This window comes from Oryctolagus cuniculus, chromosome 5 (genome assembly GCF_964237555.1).
Source record: "Oryctolagus cuniculus chromosome 5, mOryCun1.1, whole genome shotgun sequence".
NCBI classification, from domain to species: Eukaryota; Metazoa; Chordata; class Mammalia; order Lagomorpha; family Leporidae; genus Oryctolagus; species Oryctolagus cuniculus.
In genome coordinates, this window is record NC_091436.1 from 167239055 (window position 1) to 167262896 (window position 23842).

Sequence of the window (23842 nt, forward strand, 5' to 3'; positions counted from 1 at the left end):
TCCAGCTCTCTGCTGATGGCCTGGGAAAGCAGAAGGTGGCCTAAGTACTTGGGCTCTTGCACCCACATGGGAGACCCTGAAGAAGCTCCTGGCTCCAGGCTTTGGATTGGCTCAGCTCTGGCTGTTGGGGCCATTTGGGGAGTGAACCAGTGGATGGAAGACCTTTCCTCCTGTCCCTCTCTGCCTGTAACTCTACCTCTCAAGTAAATAAATAAATCTTTTTTTTTTTTTAAGAAAAAAAAAAAAAAAAAAGGACCAAGAGGGTTTTGCAACCCCCTAATTTGTAGATCGATGGTCCCTGATGCTTGTGACAGGGTCTGAAGTGGGGCTGTTGTATGGAGGTCATCACCCTGAACCAGTGAGGTCTGCACTCACTCCTGCATTTTGGTGTCGAATTGTAGGACACTCAGACAGTGTCAGAATAAAATACTTTTGGCTCTTCCATTCTAATACTGCAGATCATCAGTTTATTAGAGAAAGCAGTTCTATTTGTCTTATAAGAAAGAAAGTGAAGTGATATTTGAGAAAATTCTGATTCAATCCTTGAATTTAAAAGATCTCTAGTAAAATACAGAGTTAGCTTTTTTTCTTTTTTAAGATTTATTTATTTATTTGAAATTCAGAGTTACAGAGAGATGTATATAGAAAGATCTTTCATCCACTGGTTCACTCAACAAATGGCTGCAATGGCCAGGGCTGGGTCAGGCTGAAGCCAGGAATCAGGAGCTTCATTCAGGGCTCCAACATAAGTAGCAGGGGCCCACACACTTTGACCATCTTCTACTGCCTGCCCAGGCCATTAGCAGGGAGCTGGATCAAAAGTAGTGTTGGGACATGAACTGGTGCCCATATGGGATATGAGCATTGCAGGTGGGGGCTCTACCCACTACAGCACAATGCTGGCCCAGAGAGAAGTTTTTGTTTTGTTTTAAGGTTTATTTATTTGAAAGGCAGAGTTAAGAGAAGGAGAGAGAGAAAGAGAAATCTTCCATCCACTGGTTCTGTCCCCTAATGGCTGCAACAGTTGGAGCTGGAGCTGGGCTATTCTGAAGCCAGGGGCTTCTTCCAGGTCTCCCAGGTGGATACAGGGACTCAAGCAATTGGGCCATTTTTCTGCTGCTTTCCTAGGTCATTAGCAAAGAGCTGGATTGGATGTGGAGCAGCTGGGACTTGAATTGGTGCCCATATGGGATGCCATTGTCACAGGCAGTTTTACCCATGTGCCATGTTGCCAGTCCCAGAGAGAGTGCTTCTTACTGTGATTTTTTTTTTCTTTCACCTCAAACCAGCAGCCCTCACCGTGTTTAAAGGTAATAACCACTGACTGTTGTTTCATATTGCTCTTCGCCAACCCCCTTCCCCTGCACTTGGTGCTTTCTTTCCCTGGGTTGCCTTCCAGCTCACCACTGTGTCTGTTTACCTTTCAGCTTGAAGATAGCCCCATCAGCCTTCTCTGCCCCCAGTGCCCTGCCTCTGAGGCTGATTTGATGCCCTTTGCCGTAAGCCTCGCCCTTCTAACAGTTACCTTGCACTGTTCTGATTACCAGTTGCTACGCCTGTTTCCACTCCTCTTGCCAACCTCCATCACAGGACAGAGTTTTTGACCTTGCACTCTCAGTGCCAGGCACTGTGTCTGACATGCAGCAGACACTAGCAATGTGCTTGAATGTGATCAGAGAGTGAAAACAAGCAGGCAGGCCTGAAGTGCAGGCCAACTCTTTTCTCTGAAGATTCCTGTTTGGAGTGTTCTGTCTCTCCTGAGAAAATCACCTGGAAAGGTTTTTTCATGGAAAAGTTAGATGAAGGTTTTCTGCAGATTTGGAGTTATTTAGCAAACTTGTCTCTTTATTTGAAAGGCAGAGTTATACAGAGAGAAGGAGAGCCAGAGAGAAAGAGAGAGAGAGAGAGAGCGAGAGAGAGAGAGCACGAGCTTCCATCCACTGGTTCATTCCCCAGATGGTCCCATTGGCTGAGGCTGGGCCAGGCTGGAGCCAGGAGTCTGGAACTTCATCTAGGCCTTCTATGTGGTGATGGGGCCCAAGCACTTGGACCATCCTCTGCTGCTTTCCCAGGCTCATTAGCAGGGAGCTGTATGGGAAGTGGAGCAACTGGTGCTCATATGGGATGCTGGCATCATAGGTGGCGGCTTAACCTGCTGAGCCGTAGTGTTGGACCTTAGCAAACCTTTCTAAAAGAGGGAAAAACCCTCTTTTGGAAGCAAGGATAAAATGGTTATCTGGAAAGAATGGGGAGCTGCCACTAGGAAGAAAGACTGGGTTGCTTTGGGAGAGAGGGTTTTTAATTAAGGAAAGTGGGAAAGGTGGAGGATGTGCCATTGCGTGTTTCCTTCTTGTTCATTGAACTGGACTTGAAGTGAGAGGCTAGTGACTGGAGGATGAATAAACCTTCTTGGGAGACAGCATTCTGGGCATAGCAGATGTTGCTTTGGGATCTAGAAGACCCTGCAGCACTGAGTTGGAGAGGAGGCCATATTCCCTAGCTCTGCTGTGGCCCCACGGGCGGGGAGCACCTGCTGGAAACGCCCATGGCAGAGACCTTGGTGTGGCACTCGGGGACTGTCAGCTGTGTCAGCCCAGTTTCTTCCAGGAGCTTGCAGATCAGCAGCCTTTGCTCAGTGACGGGAGATCAGGAACCTGCAGAGGACTCTGTCAGTGCTCTGAGCCACTGTCTGAGAGATTTCTGGAATAAGTAGGGGCTGCCTTAGGAACTGCTAAGTGGGTGCTTGGCAGAATGGGAGAGAATAAAGGAGACTCACAGAGACATTGTTAAAAAGCCTTTGCAATTGGTAAGGAGAATGACAAATGATATTTTCAAAATCTGAATATCCAAAAGAGAAAAAAAATGAACCGTGACCCCTCTGTCTTATATTATGCGCAAAAATGAATTCAAGTTGAATCTCTGGCTTAACAGCCAATGCTATGAAGCTTCCATCAGCAAACACAGATTAGTATCTACATGGCTTTAGGGGAGTTTCTTGAGGACTGAAAGAACAGTGACCATAGAAAACAGAAAGAGAGAAAGAGAAAGCGAGAGAGACAGAGAGAGAGAGAAACGGGGAGAGAAGACATGGATAGGTATGATTTCATCAACACTTAAAAACATCTGCTATTCAAAAGACATCTTTAGGAAAGTGAAAAGACAAACTACATTGAGAGAAAATATTTGCAGTAGATAGATCTGCATTGGACATGTGTCTAAAATATGTAAAGAATGTTTATAACTCAATAATAAAACATCCAAGATTTTAAATGGGCAAAGGATATAAAAGAATACTTCACAGAAAAAGCCATGTGACTCCAGATAACATGCACAGGGAATGCAAATTGAAACCACAGTGAGGTGCCACTTCACTCCAACTAGATTGAAATGAAAAAGAATGACAATACTAAATGTCAACTAATAAAATTAAATATTAAACCATTTCTATTTAGTGTTGTATTAGAATCCCTATAAGGTAAGGACAAGAAATAAAGATTATGAAGTTTGGAAATGAAAAGTGCCATCTGTATTTGTAGTTCCAATGATTATATTCACAGGTAATAAACTTGCAAACTTTTTGAGATAATAACTGTTTCTAATTACTTAAAATGTTCATTTTTATAAATAGGGTCAGGAAAGAGAATTTAAAAACAAAACATTAAGTGGCACTAAAAGGATGAAGTACCTAAAAGGATAAAGTCTGATAAAAAACATGAAGGATAGCCACAGAAAAGTTGTCAGTTTTTAAAAATTTACTTATCTGACAGGCAGAGTTGTGGAGTGAGAGAGATGAGTTGTTCCATCCATTGGTTCACTCCCTAAATGGCTGCAGTGTCTGGGTCTGGGCCAGGCTAACGCCAGATGCCAGAGCTTACTCTGGGTCTCCCACATGTGTGGCAGGTCCCAAAGATCAGCTGCTGCTTTCCCAGGCACATTAGCAGGGAGCTGGATCAGAAGTGGAGCAGCCGGGACTCGAATCAGTGCTCATATGAGATGCTGGCGTCACAGCTGGCAGCTTAACTAGCTGCGCCACATGTGCTGGCCCCAAATGTGAAATCTTATAGAGAGAAAGTGAAGAAGACCTAAGGGAGTGCGGTTATATATGCCATATTTTCAGATCTGAATACTTGCTAGTGTAAAGTATTTGTATTCTCATGTGTAGATTCACTGCCATCCCAATCTATATTTTACAGGGTGTGGAACTTGACAAACTGTGTCAGTTAGGTTTTTGTCACTATGATGAACTACCTGAGGCAGGCTAATGTTGCAAAGAAAGGAGATTTAGCTGACGTTTCTGGGGGTGTAAGCTCTAGGGACCTCATCTGGTGGTGGCTTTTCTTGCTGCTAGAGGCCTGACATAGCACAGAGCATAACATGGCAACAGTCAGGAAGTGTGCGTGTCTGTCTAACTCTCTCTGTCATCACAAAGCTACCAGGATTCAACCATGGAGGTCTCTTAGGACAGAATCCAATCTAATAATTTACCAAAAGACCCACCTCTAAACACCATAATTAGATGAAGTTTCTGCCCTTTTAGTACCATTAACTTATTATGACTTGGGGTTTACACTCCTGTGTGAGTTTAGGGACCAAATCATATCCAAACCATAGTACAAGCTGAGTCTAAAAAAGTTGCAAAATGTGCCCAAAACAGCCGAGACCCTCCTGAAGAGCAGGTGGGAGGACTTGTTCTGCTCCACAGGAAGACAAAGTACAAAGGTGATAGAAAGCAAGGCAGTGTGATCAGAACTCAAGGATAAGCAAACAGACATTGGAACAGAGACAGCCCAGGACCAAGCATACAAATATTTGATATCTGGCAAAGAGAGCCCTGCAAATTAATAAGAAAACAGTAGAATTTTCAATAAGTGATGTCAGGAGGATGTGTTAGAATAAGAAAACTGGATTTTTTATATAATAATAAGTGATCTCCTAAATATGAAAGACAAACTATAAAGAATTTATAAAATAATATAAAAATTTCTTTATGATCTCAGAATGAGGAAATGAGGAAGGGTTTCTTTAAAGACAAAAACTAAACATAAAGACACTATTTATATCTTACTATGTAAAAATGAGGAGCATCTATTATCCTATCAGAACATACCACACGAACACAAAAAAGGGGGAAAATACAAAGCAAAGAGAGGGAAAAGTCATTTGTAATACCTGCTGCTGTCAGGCGCAGTGTTTAGGATATATAAATGGTTCCTACATAGCAGCAAGAAAAAAATGTTAGAAAATTTAGTAAAAAAAAAAAAATTCAACCCAATTTAAATGAAAATGATATATTACTGTAACCCAGTGCTTATAAAATTTAAAGTGTTGCAAAACACATAGAGCAAGAGGGAGCAAGAGGATCATTGCTACAGTGCTGAAAGGAATATAATTTGGTATATGTGCATGCATATGAGGGATTTTCAAACTATGAAATAAATAATGAAAATAAATATGAAAAACTATGCATGGATTTAAAATATGTTTGGCACTAAAATAAACTTTAAATTTCGCTTTTCCACAGACTTTTTGAAGTCACCTTATGCATTTAAATGTACATGACATATGCACAATAATGTTCACAGACACATCAAGCTGAAAACAACTGAAATGTGTATCAGTAGTAGAATAAGTACATAAACTTTATAGTATTTGTATGAGAAAATATTACTAAATGAGAAAACAGACAGCTAGGCAAGGCAAACTATACACAACAGTATGATAAATCAGAAAAACAAAATTTTGACTGAAAGAAACCCCAAAATATATAAATACAAACACAGAAAGTGTAAACTTATGAATATATCCACATAGAAATCCAAAACTGGCAAGCCAAAGCTATATATTTAGGGTGCACATGTAAGTGATGAAACTGCAGGGAAAAATCAAGGAAGTCACTATTTTAAAGAATCAGATTTGTAGTTAATTCAGGAGAGAAGACAAAATGATGGCAATTGGGATGCTGGAAGTATTCCAGTTTGTGACCTGGTAGTGACTTTGTGGGTGTTTATAATCATTTCTTAGACTGTACTTATAAAGTTTTTTGTATTTTCCATGTTGTACATAACCTGATGAAAGGATAAAAGTATTTTAACAGTAAGTGATCCTATGCTGTGAATTTGAAATATTTATGAGCATTTTATCTCTTTTGAATTAAACTCCAAGTTTTCAGCTGATTATATTTTATTTGTATGAAATTTGATAATGTTAATAGCATACTTATAATAATAACCATAGAAGTTGCTATTTATCAAATCACTTTCATCAATTATTGATGATTGGATGGTTTGCATCAATAATTTTTCTCCTTTCTTACTCAAAAATGTGTATATTGCACTCATTTAACAGATGAGAAAAATGAAGCTCAGGAAGTCTGAGCAGTGGTTCTGTTTCTAGAATGAATGAAGCTCAAATTCACATCTAGGCTTTCTCCAAAGCCCATGAGTTCCCCATCAAGCTGGTCCTTTTATTATGGCATTTATGATCAGTTTTGATGGCAATTATTCAGACTAAAAAAGAAATACGTGTTGATTTTAGAAAAAATAGTAACTTTAGAAAAGCACAGACCACATTTGGTGTAACAATCTTACCTGTTTTTATAACTGTGTACCCATGTATATATTATCACCCATCTAAACATTAGTAGTGCATCTTGTTTTAGTCAACTTTGGGATCTGACTGCATATGCTATCCTACAGGCTGACCTCTTTTCCCTAACTCTGTTATTGCTTTTTTTTCTCATATTGTTAGATATTCTTTACCCATAGCTAATGGAAACATAATATTCTTTGTTATAGAAGTACCATATGTATTGACAGAATGGGAAAAATATTGGCAAACTATGCAACAGATAAAGTGTTGATAACCAGAATCTACAAAGAAATCAAGAAACTCCACAACATCAAAACAAACAACCCACTTAAGAGATGGGCCAAGGACCTCAATAGACATTTTTCAAAAGAGGAAATCCAAAGGGCCAACAGACACATGAAAAAATGTTCAAGATCACTAGCAATCAGGGAAATGCAAATCAAAACCACAATGAGGTTTCACCTCACCCCGGTTAGAATAGCTCACATTCAGAAATCTACCAACAATAGATGCTGGAGAGGATGTGGGGAAAAAGGGACACTAACCCACTGTTGGTGGGAATGCAAACTGGTTAAGCCACTATGGAAGTCAGTCTGGAGATTCTTCAGAAACCTGAATATAACCCTACCATTTAACCCAGCCATCCCACTCCTTGGAATTTACCCAAAGGAAATTAAATTGGCAAACAAACAAGCTGTCTGCACATTAATGTTTATTGCAGCTCAATTCACAATAGCTAAGACCTGGAACCAACCCAAATGCCCATCAACAGTAGACTGGATAAAGAAATTATGGGACATGTACTCTATAGAACACTATACATCAGTCAAAAACAATGAAATCCGGTCATTTGCAACAAAATGGAGGAATCTGGAAAACATTATGCTGAGTGAATTAAGCCAGTCCCAAAGGGACAAATATCATATGTTCTCCCTGATCGGCGACAACTAACTGAGCACCAAAGGGGAAACCTGTTGAAGTGAAATGGACACTATGAGAAACAGTGACTTGATCAGCCTTTGTCCTGACTGTTGATGTACAATTTAATACTTTATCCCTTTTAGTATTTTTTTTGTTCTAGCACTATTGGTTGAACTCTGCAATTAACACACAATTATTCTTAGGTGTTTAAATTTAACTGAAAAGTGATCCCTGTTAAATATAAGAGAGGGAGTAAGAGAGGGAGGAGATGTACAATTTGGGACATGCTCTGCTCAATCGGACTTGCTCCAAATGGTGGAGTTAGAAACGTGCCAGGGGATTCCAATTCAATCCCACCGAGGTTGCATGTACCAATGCCATCTCACTAGTCCAAGTGATCAATTTCAGTTCACAATTGATCACACTGATAGGTCTAAGAGTCAAAGGGATCACACAAAAAAGACTAGTGTCTGCTAATACTAACTGATAGAATAAAAAAGGGAGAGAACGATCTAACATGGGAAGCGGGATATGCAGCAGACTCATAGAATGGCAGATATCCTAAACAGCACTCTGGCCTCAGAATCAGCCCTTAAGGCATTCAGATCTGGCTGAAGAGCCCATGAGCGTATTTTAGGCATGGAAAGCCAAAACACTCTGGTGAAAAAACAAAAACAAAACAAAACAAAAACACCCCTAAATGAAAGATCTCTGCAAGTGAGATCCCAGTGGAAAGAATGGGGCCATCAAAGAAGGAGGTGGCAGGCACCGCGGCTCACTAGGCTAATCCTCCACCTTGCGGCGCCAGCACACCGGGTTCTGGTCCCGGTTGGGGCACTGGATTCTGTCCCGGTTGCCCCTCTTCCAGGCCAGCTCTTGCTGTGGCCCGGGAGTGCAGTGGAGGATGGCCCAAGTCCTTGGGCCCTGCACCCCATGGGAGACCAGGAGAAGCACCTGGCTCCTGCCATCGGATCAGCGCGGTGCACCGGCCGCAGTGCACCAGCTGCAGCAGCCATTGGAGGGTGAACCAATGGCAAAAGGAAGACCTTTCTCTCTGTCTCTCTCTCTCTCTCACTGTCCACTCTGCCTGTCAAAAAATAAAAATAAAAAAAAGGAGGTACCTTTAAAAAAAAAGTACCATATTTATTTAACCAAATGTTATATCTGGGTTCTATTTCAATATTTTAAGTGTAGTAAACACCTTCAAAGATATTTTGTGTACAGTTTTAGGTAAGATTCTTAAACATGTAATCATGGGGTTAAGGGCATGGCACAAGTGTTTTCCCTAAAGATTAGCACAATGCGTGTTCCTACCAGAAGCATGTGAGAACACCCACCACTACCCACCATGCTGCATTCACACAGAGAGTGTTTTCCACATGGAAACTGAGACTTTCAATGCCATCACCCTTTTACCAGCTGATGGATCTTTTGCATCCCAAATTTTGTGATGCTTTTGAATGTATAGAATAAACCTAACAAATTGCTGTGTACATCACATAATAACCCAATCTATCTTCTACTAAAAAATACAACTTTTCCCCCTAACACACACTTGAAAGTCTGTGAAATCTTCTCCCAGGCCCCCATCTGCCATTATATGCTCCCTACTACAATGTTTCCTTGTGGAAAATTTCTCTCCTGAACTTTACCTCTTGTGGGAGAAGCAGGCCAGCATTTGGTCAGAAGAACATGACTTAAGCTTTGCACTTCTGTAATTTCATGCCTTGTTACTATCATAAGCTGCTTCTAGCTCCTGAAATCCACTTCCAATTTAGAAGGTAGAAAAGCATTCTCAAGAATGTAAATATAAATACACTCTTCCTCCAGTTCCTAAAACTAGAAAATGATGATTCATGCTGTAGGTTGGGGATTTTAAACAGGGGGTAAGGACTCTCTTACGCTTTCCCTGATTGTTTAGGATGGATAGTCCCAACTGTAGCATACTTTTCACCTGGTAGCAAATGTTTTATTTGACTCTTTCACTCTTAAATGGGAGGGAGATGCATATGGTGAAAAGACAGGACTCCTATGATAGTGGATTGGAATTAGAAATAGACACAATGAGGCAATTCACTTTGAGGGATGTTTTGTGAAGCAATTTGGCTGGGGTCTCGAAGAATGCCAGTGCCACAGAGGATTAAAAAACAAAGCAAAACAGGATGACTGTTCTCTAAATAGCTAAAAGGAGATTCTAAAAATGACAAATGTGACAAATTAAATATGTGGTGTTTCAATGGATCCTGTTATGTGAGGCAGCATGTTCATTCTCAGCAAACATATGCACATGCATTTAGGGGTAAAATTGCATGAGATCTGCCACAAACTGTCTGAAAATGCAGGAAGACAAGAAGTATGAAGAATGCTAGCAATGCAGTGTAGGTGAAGACTGTATGGATGTTCAATGTACTATGCTTACAAGTTCTCTGTAGGTTTAAATTTTTTTTAAAAATTAGGAGAAAATTGAACAGAAATGATATTAAAGTCATCTATGATCTTTGAAAACTTAGTTTAAGCAACTCTCTCAGACCAACAAGACCTATTTATGAATTTACTTATGGATAGTATTTGTATAGCATACTTTATTCCCATTAAAATATTACATTGAAATGTTTGGAAAATAATACAATACTTTTATTGTACTATAATAAAATATTGTATTACAATAATATACTTATTATATTACAATAATATATTATATAATAAATAATTATTATAATTATATAATTATTGTAATACAGTAATACAAAATATTGTATTATTTTCCAAATAATACATTAACTCAGTGATAGGTAGTTACATTATACTACAAAGTAAAAAGGGATATAATTAGAGGAAAAATTTGCAGTCAATTAAACATTGTTTAATATTTCTGAAAGAGATTAACTTTCAGAGAGAGAAAGAATGGGAGAGGGAGTGTGGGGGAGAAAGAGAAAATGCTCCCATCTCTGGCTCAATCCTTAAATGCCCACAACAATCAGATCTGGTCCTGATCAGGGAACTGGGCTGAAGCCAAGGGAGGAATGCAATCCAGGTCTTCCACAGGGTTGCAGGAGTCCAGTTACTTGGGTCATCACAGCTGTCTCTGGGAATTGAACCCACATACTCCAATATGGGATGTAGGCTTGCCAACTGGTGTCTTAGCCACTAAGCCAAATGCCTACTCCCAAAGATATTAAATTTTAAATGATCCATCCACATTTTTAATCTGGCTTTTTAAAAACCTCCTATTTTGTTTTGTTTTTCTTCTTAAACAATATTTAGCTATGCTCTCACTGTCACCTGGAAATTGTAAGGTCTGATATCAAGCTAGTCTGTAAACAGATCTGGACGTTCTGTAACATCGCTGGTCTCTGCTCAAAGAACCCTTTCTCCAAGCACATAATATGAGATGGATGTTATTTTTAAATCAGCATTAACTTTTCTGTTAATCACAAAAGCTTATGTTATGTGGTTATTTGTCTTAGGGGAAGAAAAACTCTAAGAGTGTCAACTCTCCCAGTCACCATTTCCTCCTCCTTTTCTTTGGCCCCAGATGACCTGGCAAGTGCGGTTGTAATTTGTGTCTCTTTGGCTCCCAGCCGTGGTCACCTGGACAAGCTGGCCACAGACTACTCAGTAGAAGTTTTTTTTTTTTTTTTTAAACAAGCTTACACGTTGTTCATCATATTATTGGGTTGTCTTTTTTCTTACTGAAATTATTTAAGCTTATTTTACAGATCACAAAATTTACCCATCTTATATGCACAATTTGGTTATGCTGTAACAAACAGGGTTATGTAATCCTCACCACCACTCATTACCCAGTAAGATTCTGTTTCAGTTAACTCTCCTTTCTGCTATCACCGATGAGCAGCACCAATTTACTTTCTATTTTGATGGATTTACTTGATGTCTATGGCCATACCACGCTAAACGCACCTGACCTCATCTGATAGATTTGCTTTTTCTGGCTATTGCATGCAAATGGAATCCTAGAGTATGGCTTTTTCCATTGACCACAATGTTCAGGTGTCAGTATTTCACTCTTTTTTATTGCTGAGTAGTATTCCATCTGTGTGGGTGTACCACATTATGTTTTCCCATTCACCAATCTGATGAACATCTGGGTTGTTTCCAATTTGGAGCCATTGTGAGTAATGCTACTGTGAACATTTGTATGCAAGGTTTTGTGTCTTCATGTGTATTCATTTCTCTTAGATAGGAGAACGGGTGGATCCCATGGGAAATAACTTTTTAAGAAACTGCTAAATGGTTTTCCAAAACATTTGGGACCATTTTATAATCCCATCAGTATACTTGATGAGGGTTCTAGTTTTCCCATATTATTAGTAATGTTTGCTTTTCTCTTTTTAATTATAACTCTCCTATTTCATTATGATTATAGTTTTTATCTTGCTGATGACAGATTTTGAGCATTTTTTCCTATCCTTATTAACTACGTATATCTTTTATGGTGACATGCCAATTCACATCTTTTGTCCATTTTAAAATTAGGGCATTTGTCAACCTGTTATCTATCGAGTTGTAAAAGAGTTTGTTACATATTATAGATACAAGTCTTCTATCAAATATATGATTTCATAGTATTTTCTCGAAGTCTGCAATTGGCCTTTTCATTTTCATCATGGTATCTTTTGAAGAGCAAATATTTTGAATTTTGATAAAGCACAATTCATCAATTTTTGCTTTGTAAGCCATATTCAGTAGTGCCTTTTTTTTTTTTTAAAAGATTTATTTATTTTATTCGAAAGGCAGAGTTATAGAGAGGCAGAGGCAGAGGCAAAGAGAGAGACCTTCCATCTGCTGGTTCAGTCCCAAGATGGCTGAAACAGCCGGAGATGCACTGATCTGAAGCCAGAAGCCAGGAGTTTTCTCCAGGTCTCCCATGTGGGTGCAGGGGCCCAAGGACTTGGGCCATCTTCCACTGCTATCCTAGGCCATAGCATAGAGCTGGATTGGAAGTGGAGCAGCTGGGACTTGAACTGGCATCCATATGGGATGCTGGCTCTGCGGCAGCAGCTTTTATCCATTATGCCACTGCACTGGTCCTCTTTTTAAAGAAAGGAAATTAAATTGTAATGTGGATAACAGGAATGAGATAGACTACTATTTACATTTTGATTTGTGAAGATTGTTCTACTCTTGTGTGTAAATATTCAAGAGGCCTTACTCTTCTGGACCCATTCAAAGTGCTGTATCCAGGTAGAAACTATTAGTGTCACCAGGCTGGTTTGAATGCCAACCAGTAGACAGAGCGATGGCAATGCATCTTTGTGTCTCTGTTGACAGCACAGCCTCTTACTCCGCTAATGGCGTCTTTTCCATGGCTCTGTAGAATGCTGATTTCCTGATGTTACTCCAAAATGTCACAGAAATACTGAAAAAGTATTGCTGGGCCTGCTCATAAACTTACTAATGAATTTTTCAAGACATAAGAGGATCTCTAAGGCATTTAAAATACTTTATTGAATGGACCTAGGGTCCTGAGGTTAGGTGCGCAGAACATACTGGTTATGCTTGAATTGCTTAGTTTTTATGTGTGAATGGTGTGGTCAAGTATGTACTAGGCTTCTTGTTTTCCATACCATCAGGAGCTGGGAACAATGTGACATAGCAGAGCTAGAATAATGTCACCTAATTTTAGAAGATAATTGTCATGAATTATTTTCATTAACTTTTGCTTTTCAGGACAAGGAGATACAATTAAAGGTGGCTCTCTAGTAACTGAGCAGTAGATATTTATTGAATGCATATTGTTCATAGAAATATCTAAACTAGGAAGACTGCATGAGATTCTGGAACAGGAAAGGGACATGGGGTGATAGGAGAATGCAATAGAATTAAGTATTATAGTTATTGGAATAACAACATTGCTTCATTAATTGTGACAAGTGTACTCTACCAATGAAGTACAAAATATAGGGGAATTCCCTGTGCTATCTTCATATATCTTCTTTTTAAAAATATTTATTTATTTATTTGAAATGTAGAACTACAAAGAGAGAGAGAGGGGGATATCTTCTATGTGGTAGCTCACTCCCCAAATGGCTACAATGGTCAGAGCTGGGCCAGGGGGAAGCCAGGAGCCTCGAACTCCAACCAGGTCCTCCATGTAGGTGCAGGGGCCCAAGCACTTGAGCCATCTTCTGCTGCTTTCCCAGGTACATTAACAGGGAGTTGGACTGGAAGTGGAGTACCAGGACTTGAACTGGTGCTCGTATGGGATGCTGGTGGCACAGGCAGTGGCTTAACCCACTATACCACAATGTTAGACTCCCATACCTTTTCTTTAAATCTAAAACTATTCTAGAGTAAGATATTCATTTTTGAAAAAAGAGGCAAAGGAGTAGATTCTACTAGTTCTGTCTCACTAGAGCCTGTGTATGATTTGCTACAGCAAGGAAGGTGGAAAGTCTGATTTTGTTGCTTTGATGGTCTGCGTAACAGAGGGTTGAATCAGCAGCAGGCCACACACGTTCTTTTGATGGGGACATGTGTCACCTTATCAGTATTTTTACACTGGCAAAAATGACTTATTTTTTCACAAATATAAAGTCATGCCTATTTATTCTTCCTAAAGAACAAAGTTCTCTAATTCTGGAAAAAATAAAGCTTCTGTTTTCTTAAAAAAGATTTTGCTATATTTCTTTACATGCTTCTTAAAATGGAAGGAAATATGTATTTTTATTTTATATAGAATACATTGATCTGAATTAAAACTAAGATTTTTTTTAAAAGCAAGCAAATGCTACAGGCATTGGTGAGGAGCAGAGGATTCAGCAAGGGTTCCAAATCCAAGGTGACCATTGGCCAGGCCGTGAAGAATTGTGGGGTTGTTTATAATACTAATTCTACTTTCTAAACAACCAAGATCTTATGTCTCTAAACCAAGGAAATGCACTATTGTTGGACTGGGTGTGCAGTATCTCCGCATTAATCCCTTTCCTTGGTTTGTGGCGGAAAACCAGGAAGAAGTCACAGTGTTGCTTGCAAGGAAAGTTTTCTGAAAGATTCATGCCTGTTCTTCACACCTACCTGGAGGCCTGTGCCTTTGACCTTTCTCTAGAGCTATAAGCAGTTGAGGATATTGCAAATTGCATGCAAATACAATTAGAGAAAAAAAAGCCAACTTGCAAAATGTTCTCGGGAGATCCCCTATGTGGCAGTGGGGTGTGTTGTAAAACGACAGACAATGGTGGCTGTGAGGTTCGCACACTGGAGTCCTCTCAGCTGGGAACAGGCACATGAATAATCCTGAGCCTGAAAGGGGCAGGAGGATTGGGCAGAGAATCACCAAAGACGCATCCAACTTTGTAATTACGAGAGTGTTGCCACATCGAGGAGAGGGAAAGGTGAAGGTGATATTTCATCCAGTGTTCCCAGCTCATCCTCTCCTTACCTGACCTCTGAAATGGAGCCATCGGCCTTGAAAAACCTGGTGTCTAAAATTAATATTCTTCTCCATCTGACTAAGAAAGCAACAGCTGAGCAACATGAGCTCAAGGGCCATACTCGTTTAAACAGGGGCTCAGCGTGGCATTTGAGAGAGAGGAGACTTCCTCTTGGAGTGGACACTTGTCTTTTCAGAAGACTCCTGTTGGCTGTGGGTAAATACTTGGTCCAGAGGATTCTGCAGTCACCTTTACTTCTGAAAAGGTTCCTTCTATCTGCTGGAACTGACACTCTACGCTGGGGTGGTTAAAACTCTACGATGTCCTCTTACACACGGTAATTAGTTTTGTTTATTGTTATAAACTCTCAAGTCTCCTTCTCTTTCTGTTTCTTTAAATAGAACGCTGTACTAAATTCCAGGTAGAGCTTATTGAACTTTTTTTTTTTTTTTTTTTTGCAAAACTATTATATCTTGGACCTAAAGCTTTTGTTTTAATATGTGAATTTTCATTGTGGCTCCTTGATCCAAGTTGAGTAGCATTTGCAATTAAATGTGATATTTTGCTTAGAAACAGCCATGCATTTGTTTCTTAATTTAAAAATGATTTTTACCCCCTGAGCAATTTGAAAGAATGCTAACCGGTATGTGTTTGTAGGGCTCTGGTTGATGCTATTTGCATTTTGATTTGTCTGAATGTAAGTTCTCTATGTGGCTAAGCAGAACTTTGCAGAGCACTGAATGTTACATACTTTGGAACTCAGGTTTCTGATTTTGCCCTGTGAGCTGTGTAAGTGAAAGCTGTCATTTGTGAGAGACTCACAGGGGATTCTCAAGTTGAGAAAACAACTCAGAGGCAGTTCTTAGGACATTTCCAGGAGAGGGCCCCAGGAGTCAGCCATGGGGAACACTGCAAATTCAAATCCCTTTGTCTCTCTCTCCTTCACCCCCTCCTCCTGTCACGTCAAGTGATGTGCATGAGTGTCTAATATAAAAGCGGTGCTGCGTGCTGTGTGCCTTACTTAATGTGGGGAGAGGGTTTCAGCGGGAGCACAGAGACAGCTCCTCAGCGCATGGCTGGTCGTGGAGATGCAAGGAAATGCACCTGGGTATCTCCGTCGTGTGACGGGGCTGTACAGGAGCAGATTCCTTTAGAAAGATGAACATCGCACGCTTGGACATGGGCAGGATGAGAGCTCCGGAGGAGGATTCCTTTGGTGGAGACTCTTCCAAGGAGGAAGGCAGAATTCCCCAGGAGCAGCCGAGGCCCCTTTCATGGTGAGCTCGTTCCTCAAGGAATCAAGGAGCAGAACCTGCAATCCCAGTTAGACTGGGAGATCCTCTCTAGTCTATATTGAAATTGGCCACCTCGCGTACATCTTATTTTATGCAACAAGGGAAATGTTTAGTCGCCTGGTGAAACTTGAGATTGCTCTGTTTGCTTTCGTAGGACAAAGTGAAAAAACTTTTTCCTTCCAAAGTTCCAGCGATGGAAACTCAATATGAATATTAACATTTCTCATCCTAATTTTGGATCCCCTCTCCAGTTTAAATAGGAGAGATTTCTTCTACTGATCATTTCCCCCAAGAAGTCAAATATGTGAATACATAACTAGAACTTTCTGTGTTTTGCTTTCTTCACAGCCAAGAGAAAGGAGCCCTGAATGGTCACGACTGTGTCTTGATTTATAAATCGGAGACGGAGCGGGATGAAGCGCACACGACAGGCAATGGCTTCATCGGACTCACCACCAAGATGTTCAACGTGAAGAGGCTGGAGGAAATCAGCACGTGTTACAGCAGTAACGGCCTGGAGAAAATGGCCTTTTTCCAGTGCATGGAAGAGGTTGAGAAAGTGAAATGCTTTCTGGAAGAAAATTCTAGTGAACAGGACCCAAGACCTGGAAGGAATGAGGTAATTATGGGCTAATTAAAATATTAGTTCTTCCTTCTTTTTTCTTACACTCTGGAGCCATTTCTCTAACTCTCTCCAAATTCTGTGTTGTAGCTTGTGTGTGGAATTAAGGAAACTGTGACTAGGCCAGTTTCACTCAGTTTTGTTTCACTGAGATTTGTTGTTTGGTTAATAACTAGGAGGCCTTTGAGCATGCCTCTCCGCCTGCAGGCCATGCCTCATTGTGACTAGTGGCTTAGAACTAGTTCTAAACAGAGGCTGTGGAAACACACACGGAAGACGCAGCCTTAAGGTGATGGATTTGGTCTTGCAGTTTGGAGCATTGCTCTCAGGGGCACAGTTCTGCAAGAGAAATGTCTAATTCTCTCAAGACCTTGAGCTCCTGTGGGGCGGATAGCAGAGCTGTCGGTAGTGACTGTCTTGTGAAGGGCACAGGTGGAGAAGAACTGCGGGATATGTGTCCTCAGAAGGCGGCCCTGAGCCCTGGTCAGCCTGTCCTTTGGCACTTGGCTACTGCATTTAAGCAAGAGGTTGCCACATCTGAGTAATGGATGACAGCACCCATGGAAAGTGAGTGTGATCATGTATCTGTGAGGATGCGCGTCGAGTTCATGGAAAAATGATGTTTGAGTTTGAAATATTTGCACAGATTTTTCATAACACATTTTCACAATCTTTCTGAAGACTCCTTGTGCATGGATTTAAGTTTTTTTTGCCCCCCCCCCCAAAAATACATCTTTTAGTTCCATTTTTCAGGAACTTTTTAAAGTCCCTCTCATTCAAAGCACTCTTCGTAGCATCTATCACCATAATAGGCAGTTAATAAGTGTCTGCCATCATCATCATCGTCATCATCAGTTCCCGCCCCTGCCTTCACTTAGTCAATTCCACTCATCATGTAATCAAATGCAGCTCTGGGCCCAGTGTGGCCCTCACGGCATTTTGCCCCTGCCTTGATTCTAGCACACGTGATGACTTTGAATGTGTCCATCCAGACAAGGGTCCTCGGGAGCAGGACCCCATATTACCCATCTGTGCATTTTCAGTTGCTTTCCCTGGCACTACCGTATGATAGGCACCAAAGGTGTGTGTGGAACAAACAGATCTGTTTGAGTGAGTTCTACATTCTGGCTGAGGGCTGGGGTACATTGTTTTTTAATAATCAGAGCAAGTGATCATGACAAGGAAGGTTTGGAACATCCTTCTTTGCCCAGCTCCTGTTCTGGAAAACACAAGTCATGCAGAAGGAACATTTCTAACAACAGGCAGTGAAACAGAGATGCTGTGTGTAAAAGGCTGGGGACTTGTTACCGTAAGGAAGGGAAGCTTGACAAGATGCGCTGCAGCGAAGCAATGAGACGGCTAGAAGCAGGTTTTCTGAGGCTTCAGCTTTCCGTCGAGTTGACGTCTCAGATGGTAAGAGGTCTCCACAGTAATGAGATGGAGGACTTTCTCCTTAGGGTCGTTCACAGTGCAGATACACAAACAAAACAGAACCCCACTCCCCTTCATTCATTTCGGTAGGACATAGAAGACAAAATATTCTTCTTGGATGACTTTGAAATCATCAGCTGATTATCATAATTTATAAATAAATTTGATCTTTTCAAGTTCTCTGATGTAATTTTGATAAGAAGGCAACATTTATAGAGAATGGGATAGTGCTAAGTTGGAACGTAAGTGTCTTCAGGGAGAATTACTCCAGAAGTAAATGATTCTTAGCAGCGTATCTTAGAGGGAAGGACTGCGAGTGTTGCATCTACTGCAGAATGCCTAGATAGAGGAAGTGAGCCTGCTCTACCTCTGTCACCTGGGCCTCCTGGCCTCTGCTCTGCAGCTGAGAGCGTGGGAGGGTGGGAGGAGGGACAGGCACCTCCATAGGTCCCATTCAATGTCTCACTTGTAAATGGAGAAGGGCGCGGAGATAGCAGCAATAAATTTCCCTGTCTCTCTCCCTGGCAGTGTGTGCAATGGATGGGTACACGTGTTGGAGGCACAGAGCTCTTCTTTCTGTGGTGGCCAAGGCCTTGGGGCCAGAGGCCTTGCTTGCCCAATTCAGTGGGCCCAGGGCCACCCGCAGGCTTGGCAGGGGTGGACGGGAAGGCCGTCCAGGGGCTCGGGTTTCTTCAGGTATGTAGACAGAGTGGGATTAACACGTCTCCATCTTCTCCTGGGGTGGCAGTAAATCTTTACCACTCTTCTCTCCAAGGGGCTATAAAAAAGTGCTTGAGGATTTTCCCCGCTGTCACCGTTCTCTTGGGTGCCCCTCTCCTGGAGGCTGGCACCGCCGGTCACGGTGGGAGCAGCTGCTGAGCAGCACTGCGAGGAGAGGGCTCTGGGTCACAGCCGCTCCTGTGACAGCACGTTTCATTCCGGAATCTTCAGTGTGATTTATCTTCTAGAAGACTCCTCAGCTTCTCTCCAGTCCCAGTGGGGGAATTACACATTCATACATGGATTTCATCAGCTTGCATTTGTTAAGATAATTTAGTAAAACTCAGATTCTTTTTCTTTTCCTGCTCTTAACCAGGTTTTTCTATTTCATTTCTTTCTCCTCTATTGTACTGATTTTTTAACTAACTTCTTTTTTTCTGTGTTTTTTTTTTAATTTAATTTATTACTTACAACGTATTTCCTTTTCTTTCTAAAAGTTGTATTCTTTTAATCTTTCTACTTTTTATTTTGATTTCTAATCGCTTTTCTCCTTCCATTTGAGTGTTCAAAGTCACCAAAGTTCCACCATAGTGTAGAATTTTAAGTCATCAGCAGATAACTGCAATCATAACAAACTAGACGTAAACATCTGCAGTGTGGTGTTGAAATCAAGTACAACAAGAAAGTTAATCTGACAAAAATGAATGATGAGCTTAGTAGCTGAGGTATATAATTAAATATAAACAATGGATGGCTCTTATAACTGTAACTAGTATCTTTTCTTAGTAATCAAATCCAGGGTTTTGTTTTTTCTTTTAAGTTCCTTAGTATCCAACAGGCCTCCTGTTGCATTTCTCTCAGATTTAATGCTCTCTCTCTCTCTCCCTTTCCCTCTCCCTCTCTTTCTCTCTGTCACACACACACACACACACACACACTCTTGCCCAAAGACAGAAGTGTCAGATAATATTCTTAGACAACTGTTGAGCACTGTCTGCTTCCCACTGCCTCCTTTTCCACAAGAAACCTTCCAGAAGTTCATGGGAAGTGCACAGCCTGAAAAAGAATGCATGTATTTCAGAATATTTTGTACCAGAATAAAACTCATCCTTTAATTCCACTTTCCATGAACTTTCTGAAGTCCCCCCATCGATCTCTATCTTTTGTGTCCAAGATTATCCATGCTTGCTTCTTTGTCACCTTCTGGGATACCCTAATCACCTGTCCTTTGTCCACAAGGCATGGTCCCAAGTACACAAGCTATAGGACACGAGGGTGTGCATGATCCTTCTATAAAATATGTCCACGACTCCACCTCTGTGCTTATAAGACTTCTGCTGCATGAGTTCCTTTTTGACTTAATCCTAACCCCGTTGGTTTGGGTTTAAAACTCTAATTGGGGAATAATTCATTCTTTTTTAAAAAATTATTTATTTATTTATTTAAGAGGTAAAGTTACAGACAGAGAGAGGGAGAGACAGAGAGAAAGGTCTTCCATCGCTGGATCACTCCCCAAATGTCCTCAACAGCCGGAGCTGGGCCAGTCCACAGCCAGGAGCCTGGAGCTTCTTTCTGGTCTCCCAAGTGGGTGCAGGGGCCCAAGCACTTGGGACATCCTCTACTACTTTTCTAGGCCATAGCAGAGAGCTGGATCAGAAGAGGAGCAGGGGCCGACACTGTGTCATAGCCGGTAAAGCCGCCGCCTGCAGTGCCGGCATCCCATATGGGCACCGGCTCAAGTCCCAGCTGCTCCACTTCTCATCCAGTTCTTTGCTAAGGTGCCTGGGAAAGCAGTAGAGGATGGCCCAAGTCCTTGGGCCCCTACACCCACATGGGGGACCTGGAAGAAGCTCCTGGCTCCTGACTTCGGATCAGCCCAGCTCTGGCCGTTATGGCCAATTGGGGAGTGAACCAGCAGATGGAGGATATCTCTCTCTCTCTTTCTCTCTCTCTTTCTCTCTCTCTCTCTCTCTCTGCCTCTCTTTCTCTCTCTGTGTAACTCTGACTTTCAAATAAATGAAATAAATCTTTAAAAAAAAGAAGAAGAAAAGGAGCAGCCCGGACTAGAACTGGCACTCACATGGGATGCTGGCACCACAGGCAGAGGCTTAGCCCACCACGCCACAGCACTGGCCCCAGAATAATTAATTCTAAAACGAGGTTTAAATTCCTGTATCCTGAGGCAAGCATTTGACCTACTAGTTATGATGCCTTGTGTGCCATGTCAGAGGGCCTGGGTTCCATACCCGACTCCAGCTCCTGGCACCAGCTTTTTGTCAGTGCAGACCCTGGGAGGCAGCAGTGATGATTCACATAGTTGAGTTCCTGCCTCCTACATAGAGACCTGAACTGAGTTCCTGGTTCCTGCCTTTTTAGCCCATCTTAGCCCTAGATGTTGAGGAGTGAACTCATTCTCTCTCTGTCTCTCTGTCTCTCTGCCTCTTAAAAAAATACTTTCATACCCCCACCATGGCATTGGGGTGTGTCCCAAACAGAGGCTGGACCCCATAGCCCTGGAACTAATGCTCTGAAGACCCAGCAAAACAAAATATTTATTAACAGGATGTACAAAAGGCTGGCGTGGGTTGCAGAAAAGCCTGGCTATCCCTATTTTGATTGCAGTTGGTGGACTTAATACCGAGTGGCATTTCCTGACCAGCTGCTATGGAGCTGTGCCATCAGCAGCCTTCATACTGACTGTGACTTAGATCTCAGAATAACATGGCTGAGGGTGGAGGTTTTGAGATGGCTTTAAGTTGTATTTCCCCACCCCCATTCTTTGCTCCTCACCCCGCAAGTGCAAGAAAGCCCTTTGGCCATGGCCCAGGTGCAGTGGCCGCTGCCAGTTACAGTGGCGCTGATAGGCCTTGAACTGGGGACAAACGCATGCGCGTCACTGTAAATTATGGCCAGCAGGTCTCCCTCGGCCCCTGCACCTGTTGCAGATCTGTCACACAAGGCCGTCACATTTTTCCTTTTAAAGAGGACGAATATTTGTTAGGGGTGTAACTGGAGAGGCAGGCACCGTCCCTCGGCCATCCAGTGGCACCCACCCCTCAGCACAGCGCAGCGTGTGGAGGACGCTCTGGCTGGATCAGGGCAGGAAGGAGCCTAGAAGCCTCGCAGCGGCCCCAGCCGCTCCCCGAGAATGGACGCACCTCTGGGAAGAAAAGGCCTGTGGCTCGTAGGTGCCGTGTGCCTCCTCTCGTCTTCCGTGCTCTGGCGCCTGTTCCGGTCGCTGATGGCCCGGGGAGACCACAGGCAGGCTCCTGCGCTGGAGGATGCACAGGTAGCAAAACCCCTTTTAACCCAGACAGATTCGTTTTGCAGCTCTGTCTGAGTGTTTCCAGCCTGGGAATGGTGCTTGCCAGAGGAAATGGAATGCGCGCCCCAGCTGAACCCCTGCCCAGCACCGCGGTCTAAGGAGGGCTCGGGATAATAATAGTGGCATGTGGCACATTTCAACATTTCACACACTTGCACCAACTTCCGGGGAACCTCGAGGCAGTCATTCCTGATGCCATCGAAGTTGGTGATCTATTCTGGTGTATGAGAACTAAAAATAACCTCACTTGTCCTCCTTATCCTGCTTCTGATACAACTTAAGGATGAAAAGAAAACAGACTCTTGGCCAAACTTCTTTTTCTGTTGTTCGCAGATCTCATGCAGACACAGTGTCTGAAGGGGGACCTGCCCTTCTGAGCCCAGCCTTTCCGTGCTTTCTGCTTTGAGCGGCTGCCCGACCACGCTTTTCGCGTGATGGCCGTAGCTATTCCAGGAATGGAATTCAGGCAGGGACAGGGCTGATTCTGCAAGATGAGAAACAATTCCAAGTCTCAGGACTTTGACATGTTCCAAGAGGGGGCAATGTGTGTTTAGGGAAATGGCTTTTCTGGCAAACTGAATTCTTTTATCGATTAGCACATGATAAATTATTTCTGAAACAGTTGCAAGACGGTTTAGCAAATACTGTGGAAAGCAGTCTGAACTATTGTCCCTATATGGAGCTGGGTTCCCAGCAGGATTTTTTGTTTTTTTACAATTTGTGCCCCCTTTCCCTTAGCCCACCCTCCTCATGAGATTCAGAGCCACAAATATACTGAACAGCAGTGAATGCATTGTGTGTGTGTCTGTGCTCTATGTACAAAAGGTGTAAAATTTTTTGTACCTCTCCCAAAGAAGCAGTCGTCAACCTCTTAGGGTTCTAGTTGCCCCTGTGGGCAGTGGCATGGTTTGCAGCTTAAGAAAAGCTTTCTCTAGGGAGATGGGTGATGTTTCCCTATGCCTGTTTATGAAGGCATTGCTTGTAGCGGCTTCACCAGGAAGCCAGGCTTCACCAGGCTCAGCATCTGGCTATGCTGGAGAACAGAACGCGCTGGGAGCTGGGCTTCCGTGATGGCCCTGAGCCTTCCCAGGGACCCTGCCACACAAGTGCTCCCGTGACTCTCACGTGTGCAATCGGATCAATGCCAGATCCTGGAATGGCTTGTCAATAACCTGATCCATCTTAACTTAGGACAAAGAAAAAGATGGGATAAAGACAGAAATAGAGTTTTCTTGTAAGTAAGACATCATGGGACACAACACTCTCTGAGTACCATAAGTCTTTTCCCACTGTTGCCCAAGTGTCATCGTTTGGGGCTGTTTAGTGGTACCAGGAGGGCTACACTTCTGCTATTGGATATGTCATGGGGTTTTCATATTTTATGTGAATAGGAATGTGTTATTCATCCAAGTGATGAAAATGTGGCTCTAGGGGCTGGCGCTGTGGTGTAACAGGTAAAGTTGCCGCCTGCAGTGCCAGCATCTCATATGGGTGCTAGTTCGAGTCCCGGCTGTTCCACTTCCGATCCAGCTCTCTTCTATGGCCT

At 42.2% G+C, this 23842-nt stretch overlaps 1 protein-coding gene across 12 annotated transcripts in view; it reads left to right on the forward strand.

The window, feature by feature from the left end:
* MYLK4 (myosin light chain kinase family member 4) overlaps window positions 1-23842 on the forward strand; it is a 116520-nt gene that overhangs the window by 10500 nt on the left and 82178 nt on the right. For 7 of the 12 annotated variants that reach the window (XR_011388854.1, XM_017350515.3, XM_051855898.2 and 4 more), the window contains exon 2: window positions 16547-16817. Coding sequence is in view for 10 of the 12 variants with exons in the window: in XM_017350515.3 (XP_017206004.1) it covers window positions 16547-16817 (271 nt within the window). In the remaining 2 variants the exon portion in view is untranslated. Of the gene's footprint in view, window positions 1-10274; window positions 15241-16546; window positions 16818-18031; window positions 22261-23842 lie in introns of those variants that run through there. The other 5 variants (XR_011388855.1, XM_008274288.4, XM_070074490.1 and 2 more) reach the window with 5 other exon arrangements.